The 10,297-nt window shown below is 38.2% G+C and overlaps 1 protein-coding gene across 1 annotated transcript in view; it reads right to left on the bottom strand.

Moving 5' to 3' along the window:
* Positions 1-6,352: 6,352 nt before the first annotated feature.
* RHOBTB3 (Rho related BTB domain containing 3) overlaps positions 6,353-10,297 on the bottom strand; it is a 53,621-nt gene continuing 49,676 nt past the window's right edge. The window contains exon 12 of the mRNA XM_029216447.1: positions 6,353-6,691. Coding sequence (XP_029072280.1) covers positions 6,576-6,691 — 116 coding nt within the window. The 3' untranslated portion in view covers positions 6,353-6,575. The remainder of the gene's footprint in view (positions 6,692-10,297) is intronic.

Below are 10,297 nucleotides of genomic sequence, written 5' to 3'. Positions count from 1 at the left end.
CCTATGGGAATGTGGGAAATGGGGTGATGAGGGACAGAGATGGGAGCAAGAACTCTCTTCCCAAAGTATATTTTTGTAGTATTTTGAGCCAGGTAAATATATCACCTATCACAAAATGACAACACTAAAATATAAAAGGAATGAGAAACCTTTTAAATAATGTTTGGCTGTTCTGCTTGAACATGACACATCAGAGACTAAACCACTGGGAACTCTGGAGTAAGAGTTATAGGTATTAAGAGAAAAGCATTTTAGTGGTGATGCAGTTACTAGGGGAAGAAGAAACAAGATAAAAGGATGCACCATTTGGCTTGGATGTGAACAAAACAAGATAAGCACTAAGTCCTGGATGAAGGACTAAGCTCAGCCTTTAAGGAAAAGTTACTAGTTCAGTTTTGGTTAGTTTGTTTTGAGTTAAAGAGTTCTGCGGACTCTCCAGTCCAAGTTGCCAACAGAGGAAGAGGGGCTGAGATCCCATCTCCTTTTCACTTAATTTTTTAAAATAAGTAATATATTGTGTCTACTAAATTGTATTTTCTTAAATAGGAGTAAATAAGAGAGCTCTTTGCTCTGAACATGTAAGAGAATCTCAGATACTCTCATAATAATCTGATCATTACTGAACATTAAGCTGTGACAGTAGAGCAGGACAATTAAGATTCTGAGAACACAGCCAGCGCATGTCAGGGAAATTATTTGTATGCAGTTAAACATTATGTGTAACACTGGAGTTGTTCCCCCTTCGTTACGCACAACAGGAACTTTTCTGTCCGCCACAGCCCATCTCACTGCTAACTGTCGTGGTCCGAACGCGGGTTGGAAAAGAATTTCCAGACACAAGGCAGAATGTAAAGAAGATAGAATTTATTAGAGGGAAGGGTCACTGTCAGAACAGCGGGCCAACTTCCTAGCAGTCTGGGAAAGTCGAGCCCGAACATGTGCTATTGATCAGTTTTTATAGCCAGAAAACAAAAGAATGGTCTGAGGTGAAAATTTCGTTCACTGATTTGTCGAGGCACATATACCTTCCTTCTATAGGGTGGGAGTGGGACAGGCCGGATGCCTTATTTGGGACAGGTCCCGTTGCCCAGGTGGGCTCAGGAATTTTGTAACCATCGCAACATGGTGGGGAGGGCGATTAAGAGTCCGGTAGAGGGTGTAACGCCGACACTTTTTCAGGCAGGGTCGTCCTTTGTCCTTGAAGCATCATTGTCCTTGGAGCACCACACTAACCTCCAGTGGAGACTCCCAGGCAGAAGTGTCCCCAAGGATCATTTTGTACATGTTCTGCATCCCCTCAATGACCTACCACTCTTCCAGTCTATCTGTTCATCAACTCCCCATTCAGCCAACCACCTGGGTCACAAAGATAAATCAAGACATGATACCTGCCCTCAAGTTATTACCATAGAGAGCCCAACAATACGTAAATACCTAAAATGCAATAACTGCCGTAAGAAAGGTATGAATAAAGAGCTAAGGAAAGACACATGCAGAAGCAACTAATTCTTCCTGGGAGAGTCACGGAAAGCAAAAGAGATATGATAATACAAGTGGCACTCTACAGCATATGCTGGAGTTTGCAAAGTAGACAGAAAACGGCAACACGACCCAAGCCATGGGAAGAGCATGAAGTGTGCACGTACACAGACATCTGGATGGACAGTTCTACTTGTCAAGGCAGAAAAGATGCGGCTAGGCTAGGAAAGGCCTTGCTGGCAGTGAGGACTGTGGAGGTTCTCTAATAAGCAATGGGAGTTTTCTAGAAGGGTACGTTTCCAGGTCAGATTTGTGTTAGGAACAGAATTCCAATGGAACTGTGGAGGCCCTTATGGGTTTAGGAGACTTAACTGACAATTCAGGAAACTTCTAGGGAGGAGTTGTTGTATTATATAGCACACATTCCATCCTCATGTTATGGCTGCCTGATCTCTCTCCCCCTGCTACCTGGGCTCCTCCACCCTGGAAAGGTCTAATTTTTAAAAATTGAGATATAATTGACATATAACATTATATTAGTTTCAGGTATACAACATAATGATATTTGCATATGCTGCAAAATGATCACCTCAAAAAGTCTAGTTAACATCCATTGCCGGACTTGAGGACACGGGGAGGGGGAAGGGTAAGTTGGGACGAAGTGGGAGAGTGGCATGGACATATATACACTGCCAAATGTAAAAGAGATAGCTAGTGGGAAGCAGCCGCATAGCACAGGGAGATCAGCTCGGTGCTTTGTGACCACCTAGAGGGATGGGATAGGGAGGGTGGGAGGGAGACGCAAGAGGGAGGAGTTATGGGGATATATGTATATGTAGAGCTGATTCACTTTGTTATACAGCAGAAACTAACACACCACTGTAAAGCAATTATACTCCAATAAAGATGTTAAAAAAAAATCCATTGCCATACATAGTTACAGATTTTTTTCCTTGTGATGAGAATTTTTAAACTCTATTCTCTTAGCTTCCAAATATACAGTATAGTAATATTAACTATAGTCACCATGCTGTACATTATGTCCTCATGACCAATTTTGTAAGTGGAAATTTGCATCTTTTGATCCCCTTCATCCATTTCACACTCCCCCCATCCGTTGCCTTAGAGAACCAATATGTTCTCTAAATCTATGAGCTTAGTTTTTTGGGGGGTTTTAGTTTGTTTAAGATTCCATATATATGTGAGATCATATGGTATGTGTCTTTCTCTGTCTTTTTTCACTCAGCATAATATCCTCAAGGTCCATCCATGTTGTCACAAATAGCAAGATTTTGTACTTTATGTCCGAATAATATTCCATTGTGTGTATATATATATATATAGCATATTTTCTGTATTCATTCATCCACTGATGGATACTTAGGTTGTTCCCGTATCTTGGCTATTGTAAATAATGCTGCAATGAACACAGGAGTACAGATATCTTTTTGAGTTAGTATTTTCATCTTCTTCAGATAAACACCCAGAAGTGGAAATGCTGGATCATATGGTAGTTCTATTTTTAAGTTTTTGAGAAACCTCCATAGTGGTTGCACCAATTTACCTTTCCACCTACAGTGCACAATGGTTCCCTTTTCTCCACATCCTCGCTAACACCTGTTATTTCTTGTCTTTTTGATGACAGCCATTCTGACAGGTGGGAGGTGATACCTCATTGTGATTTTGATTTGTATTTCTCTGAAAATTTATGGTCTTGAGAATCTCTTCAGGTACCTCTTGGCCATCTGTATGTCTTCTTTGGAAAAATGTCTATTCAGAACCTCTGCATATTTTTATTTGGATTATTTGGGTTTTTTGCTATTGAGCTGTATGAGTTGTTTACATATTTTGGATCTAACACTTTACCAGACATATGACTTGGAAATACTTTCCCATTCAGTAGGTTGCCTTTTCATTTTGTTGGAAAGATCCAAATTCTCAACCCTCTATTATGTGAAGTTGCTTCTCCATTTCTCAGAAGTCTTGCCCCCAGCCAACACTAAAGCCTATAAGGGCTCATTTCTAGGCTACATAATTATCAAAGCATTTTTCTAAATAATTGCAGTTATTTTTGTTAAGAGAAATTCTGCTATCAGCTGTTAAAGGTAATATAAATTTCTTTATCTCATCACACACATCTAGCATATCAACAACATTCTAAATATTTTACGCATAGTGGTTTTCATGAAGCACAATTATGCTTGAGAAATACAAGGCAGAATTCCCAAAGTTACTTCAGCAATTCAACAAGGTGAAAATAACTACATGACACTGTGTTGAACTTGTTTTAAAAAAAGGTTTATTTGTTACAAAAATGTTAAATACTAAAACTAAAAACATATAAATTCAGGTCAGGCTATATTAAAATACACACATACCCTTCTTTGCAAAATTATTAAAGATTGAATTAAACAGATGCCTTAAATTAAATAAAATACTCTTGAGGATGTTTTTATCTAATTAGCTATATCAGTGTAGTGTAGTTTTTAAAACTACAGTTGAAAAGTTCAGCTGTCTTGGAAGTCAACTTTATCCAATTCTTCAGTTTTCTGCTTCTGCCCAATATGAAGCCACCATGCTGGCTTAGAAAGGGTGAATTTCAGCTAAGTTACTGAACCTTCTATATTATAAGCCTACTCTCTACAATATGAACACAGAGTAGTCAGAAGTATACAAGGGTTATATAAGGTGAAAACCTGGCCCAGAAAGAAAAAGCCTTAGTTCTACCATACAGTATCTTCTCTAATTAAAATGATTGGTAAATATATTGAAGCAGAGATCAGCACAAAGCATACATTCATCTAGAAATAATCTTTCAATTAGAAAAACTCAAAAAGAGCACTCATTTCTCCAAGACAGTCTGTAAGGTTTTTTCTAAAAAGAAAATTCTTGTTATTTTAAATTGAGTTAATTCAAAGGTATTGAAGAGTCTAGTCTAATTTGACTACTGTTCTGACTAGCCCAGGAGAGCTGTGACATCGGGGTGTTTGAGTTACTCACAGGTGGCAAAGAACTTTCATAATAAAAACTACATGCACAGCACCAGCAGAGCACCAGCTCCCAAACCCAACTTCCACTTTTGTCCAACAACCTAGAAACTATCTATGGTCTACTGAAATGCTAAATAGTATTTTCAAGAAAATATTTTGCTTTAGAACTTATATTTTTTAATTTCCTAGATTAAAAGTTAAGATTGACTTAGAATTTTAAGTGTTGTAATTAATGCAGGGGTAAGAAAATGCTTATGAAAAGCAAAAGGCTATCACTGTATTTTAAAAGGCCTTAAATGTGAATGAATTTCTAAAAATCTACTACAGTATCTACTCTTTCCAATGCTAATCTTTGTCAAGTGGAATTTGTCAATAGTTGATTAGCTCAAGTAAGTTAAATACAAAAAATAAAAAATGCATTCCAGTAATATTTATCAACACAATCTAATTAAAATCAGGTTTCTTGTAAGATATTTGTAGGGGATTTTTACTGTTTTACTCTTGACAGTGTTGGTATACATCCAAGGACTAACTGTATAGTATTGTGTCTATACTATGGTATAAAACTGTTTAATCAAACCTTTGAACAGTTGGAAAAACTATGTGTATTCTAAAGTCACTGGCAATTAAAAGAAAAATATATTCCAATACTGAATTACAGATGAAAATGATGCTAACAACAAACAGTAATCTGGTTTTCCATCTCTCAGCTTGTGAGCTTCTGATGTAACTGTTTCTGTTGACATGTGATACAAGAGAAACTATAATTTTGTCCTCTATCTTAGTACCATTTTCTCTACATGTAACAAGTCTTGACTTATATCCTTTCTCTGAACTTATTAGATAATCTTGAAGGACAAGATTCATGCTATTCCTCATCAAATACCCTTTCAGTCCTCAGAAAGAATTCACAAAATTCAAGCCACTGACATCCTAATCTTAGTAAATACACTGAAAGAAGAAAAACTCTTGAGGCTTTGATTGCAAATTCTCTAGAAAGCGTCTTTTCCTATGAGCATTTTTATAAGTGCATATTAAAGTCACACTGGTCAGTCACTTTTACCAACATCCTGGTCTTAGAGAATGATCAAGAAAGTATTCCTCTGTGTAGTGCCAGAATTGTGAGTGTTACAAAGTGAAACCAACATGATGCATTTCTCACTTGCCAGCGGAGGTGGCAGAGGAGGGAGGCCATGGGTGGTACAGACTTTCCCATGGGGGGAACCCCATATGATCTCTTCCCTCAGCAAGCTTCCTTCTCTTTCCTTGATGTCAGTGCCTCTTTTCTGCTTTCAGAGATAATAACGTTTGAGCAAGAAAACATACCCTGCTAGGAGATATGCATAATCTGGGGGCCCAGTACAGAGTGAAAATGCAGGGGCCTTCTTCAAATTTTAAGACGGCGATCGCAGGGCACTGAACTGAGCATGGGGCCCTTCTAAGCAGGAGGCCTTGTGTAAGCACACGGGTTACATGGCCACAAAGCCAGTCCTCTATAGATTTCTTGCCTAATCAGAATCCCAAGGGAGAGACAAGGTAGCTCATTGTTCAGATAAAAACCAGATTTTTTTTTCCATTATGGTTCAAACACTGTCATTGATTTGGAATGAAGTGGCATTTCACTTTCAAAATCCTAGGCAAATTTCTATTCCTAAGACCTCAGCCTGATCAGTCTTTTCCTAGATTTCTCACTATAGAAACAGTCATACTGGGTCTTTAAAAGGCCCTTATTTTAATAGAGCAATTAATCAGACATGATGAAATTTCTGTATTAATCCTACATGATATTTTAAAAATTTAAACATTTCTTAAATGGAAGGGGTATTAATATCACTAAACCAATAGGGCATCTTAAAGGGAAAAATAGCTGTACACAGCCTTATATACTCGGGTGAAGTCTTAATTTTAGCCTATGGTATATTTTGTTCCCTTTTAAGATCATAATAGTAGTTTTTTTCAATAAGAACTAATAAGCATATTAAGCTGTATGGTGATTTTTTTTTTAACTCCCATACTGGTTGCAGTCACAAGAATTTTCCTAGAACCCAGAAGTACCCCATTCTTCATAATAACAAGAAAAAGTGTATGTATATAAAAACTCCAGGGTTACATTACTAAGCAACGACATTTCCGGGAGTGAATATACTTCCTGTATTCCGCAAGCTGCTTCAAGTACATATTTGATGGCCATCTGTGCTTTTCAACAAAACTGCGTTCTTCCACTAAAAGTTTCAGAAAAAGAATATTAATTGAATATATTTTATTTGGGATCAAGCTTCGATATTAACTATTGGTTTCCTATGTAATAGGTGAGATCCAAGCTCTGCTGTATACTTCCTCCCCTCCCCTCAATCAGTCATCAGTATTTATGTTATTCTGTGATTCACAATTATATACTGTTTTAGTTTTTTTCCTTTAATTAGTTTTCTTTGTAGCTAACTCAACCTTCCAAACTCTTTGAAGTCCTCTCAATTCTGTTTTCCACGGGGCCACAGTTATCAGAGGATCTAGCCATTCCTATGGGGGTGGTGGCGGTGTTCCCCTGGGAGACCCCTCTCTTCACAGCCCTGTACCCTCTTGCCTTCTATGCCTGCTTCATGCTTTTGCATTGGATCTCTCCACTCCTGGACTCCAGATTCTTCACTGTTTTCTCTAGTTTTGATGAAGCACAACTTTTATTAGCTTCCTGAAGCAGAGTATGCATAAGAAGTATTTTTGAGACCTTGCTTGTGATGAAATGTCTTCAATCTGTCCTTACACCCAATAGATCATTTGGTTTGGTATGAAATTCTAGGTTGAAAATTTTCCCTCAGTATGTTGAAGACAGTACTCCACTGCTTTCTAGTTTCCAAGGCTGTTAAGAACTCTACTACCATTCAGATTCATGGTCGCTGATAAGTGATCTGTGGGTTTTTTTATTCTGTAAACGTTTAGATTTTTCTATTTATAGTCGGTGTTCCTGCACGTCCCAGTGATAGACCTTGTTATTCATTAAGCTGAGCACTTAGCAGAGCCTTTTAATGTGTTGACTCAGTTCCTCAGTACTGGGATAACTTCTTGTATTATTTCTTTGACAATTTCCTCCTCAGCATTGTTTTTCTTTTTTCTTCCTGTATTAACTTCTATTACTGAGATACTTCACCTCCTGCATTGAGCCTCCAACTTTTTTAAAAAACCTTTTTCTGTCTCTTCATCCTTTTTGTCCTACTTTCTAGATTTCCTTACCTTTATCTTTCTATTCTTTTATTTATTTAGTTGGTTTTTTTTGTTATGGTTTCATTTTTGCTATACTAATTTTCAAGAGCAACTTCTTGTTCTTTTATTGTTTTTTTTAAAATTATGGTAAAATACACATAATATAAAATTTACCATCTTAACTATTTTTTTTTGTTTTTCCATCTTAACTATGTTTTTTTTTCACCTATTTTTTTTTTTTTTTTGCGGTACGCGGGCCTCTCACTGTTGTGGCCCCTCCCGCTGCAGAGCACAGGCTCCAGACGCGCAGGCCCAGCAGTCATGGCTCACGGGCCCAGCCGCTCCGTGGCATGTGGGATCTTCCCGGACCGGGGCACGAACCCGTGTCCCCTGCATCAGCAGGCAGACTCTCAACCATTGCGCCACCAGGGAAGCCCCCATCTTAACTATTTTTAAGTGTATAGTTCAGTAGTGTTAAGTACATTCACATTGTTGTCAACCAATCTCCAGAACCCTTTTCATCCTGCAAAACTAAAACCCTATACCCATCAAACAACTCCGTTTCCCCTTTCCCCAAGTCCCAGCAACCACCATTCTATATACTCTGTCTCTATGAATATTGTTTCTTTTTTATAACATTCTATCCCTGTTTTATGAATGTATATCTCTTATTCTTTGAAGATATTAATTATAGGGTTTTTTTAAAAGTTTTCTTCTACTCTTTGTTCTTGTAAGTTCCTTCTCTTCTGTTTTTATTCATTTTGTTTTGTTTTTGGTATTCATCTTGCACATTGGACACTGCCTCAAATATCTGTTGACCCTCAGTTGGCCTCTTTATATTTAAGAGTGAGATGCTAGAAAGCTGTTTGGAAATCTTTTGGGCATGGGCAGGACTTGCTGACTGGTGGAATACACTGTAGCACAACTGAACAGATATCCACTGGGTTAACTGAGAGAATTCTCAAATGACTGCACCTACAGTTTTTTATGTGAGGTCAGGGAAGGATGCTTCAATTTCATGCCCAGAGTATGAGTGTCAAAGTGGTACTCAAGGTGGGAGTCAAATACCTGGCTGCCAGAATTCCAGAACCTGGATATGGGAAGAAGGCTGGAGGGTTACTATATAATGTGACACTTTCACATATCTCTGTGTTTTCAGTCCAGCTCCTTGCCCCAGTCTCAGCTATACTCTGAGTTCATGATTCTATAACTTTTTTGGTTTAACTTATCCAGGAATAAACCTCCAAACTCCTGTGATGATGAGGGAGAAGCACTTGCCTGCCTGGGTGGGATGGAGTATAGCAAAAGCATTCAACTAATCCTATGGCTTTCAGTCCCAAGCCTCATCCTGCTTTCTGAAGTACCAGGTACCTCAAATTTCTACGGCTTTACAGTATTCTGCTGGGTGAATCAGTTTGTCTCTCATCAGTATTCCCTTCTGTGGGCACTTAGGTTTGCTTCTGCTAAGTCAGTTTTCACTTCTCCATCTACTGTTTGACCCCATCTATTATAATTTGTATTAACAAGGTCTTGATCCAGGCTGCAGGGCCTGGATCAGAAGAAACAACCTAGCTGCCCGGGGAAATTAGTTGTAGGTTTATTAGGGAGCAAAGGTGACATAAGGCTGCTCCCTCAGTTAAGATTAAATAAACAAAAGCAAAAAAACAGAGAAAACTGGTCAGAGATGAGCTCTGGTAGCCAGCAAAAATCAAAACGAGACAAAAAACTCCATAATATATAATATATAACATAATATTGAGATAAATTAAACTGTGAGAATAATGAATCCACGAATGCCAAGGGTAATATATTCCTGTGCATTGCTGTTTGTTTTCGTATAAGAGTCCAGTATATAAAATATGCCTAGTATTTAATGAACTATTTCACTGAGTTCTGATGTACTGGTGCCAGCATTAACCTGAGAGCTTTTCCAGTCTCACTTTTAAATTTCTAAATACCTCTAAAGAAGAAAAATCCCCAGTTAAGGGAAAACATTTCATAGAATTCCAATAATAATTTGATGATTTTTGAAGTTGAAAATGAGCAATTCTTTAAGGAAACTGTAAAGAGACTGTGACAAGAACCCTTTTCAATTTCAAGTGGCCATGTGAGGTAGGCCAAGAGTAAGGCAAGAGGGAGGAGAGGAGACTATGGCACCATGGAGAGGACACGTGCCTTTAAATGAGTAGCCACTGCTCAGTTCCAGGTTGTTGCCATGTGGAAAGATGGGCCCAGAGAAGCCAGATCTTCCAACTTTGTCAAAAGAAGCCAGAAATTTGGATTTTCAAATGTGACATGTTACAATTTTTAATACTGACACTAAAAAAATTATAATACCATGTGGTCCAAATAAAATCCCTTAGCAAGTTACATTCAACCCATAGACTGACAGTTTATGACTGCTGATATAGACTATCAAATTCTTCCTTATCCACAGGGGCTTTCTTTTTCTCTGCCCAAAAGGACACATCACAGCAGGTCCTGGACATGAACAAGCACCGCTAAATCAGAGCACTCAGGATACTGTTTTAATTCCCATCAAAGGAACATAAGACAATCACTGACACAGCCTCATTTTCTTACCCTGCCTTCTCAACTTACACCCTGGAGTCCTGCTTCTCACTGTGCCAGGT

This window comes from Monodon monoceros, unplaced genomic scaffold, assembly GCF_005190385.1.
Source record: "Monodon monoceros isolate NGI ecotype Baffin Bay Population unplaced genomic scaffold, NGI_Narwhal_1 Super_Scaffold_12, whole genome shotgun sequence".
Lineage (NCBI taxonomy): Eukaryota > Metazoa > Chordata > Mammalia > Artiodactyla > Monodontidae > Monodon > Monodon monoceros.
Note: the sequence above shows the minus strand (reverse complement) of the source record. Positions and strands in the feature narration are given on the sequence as shown.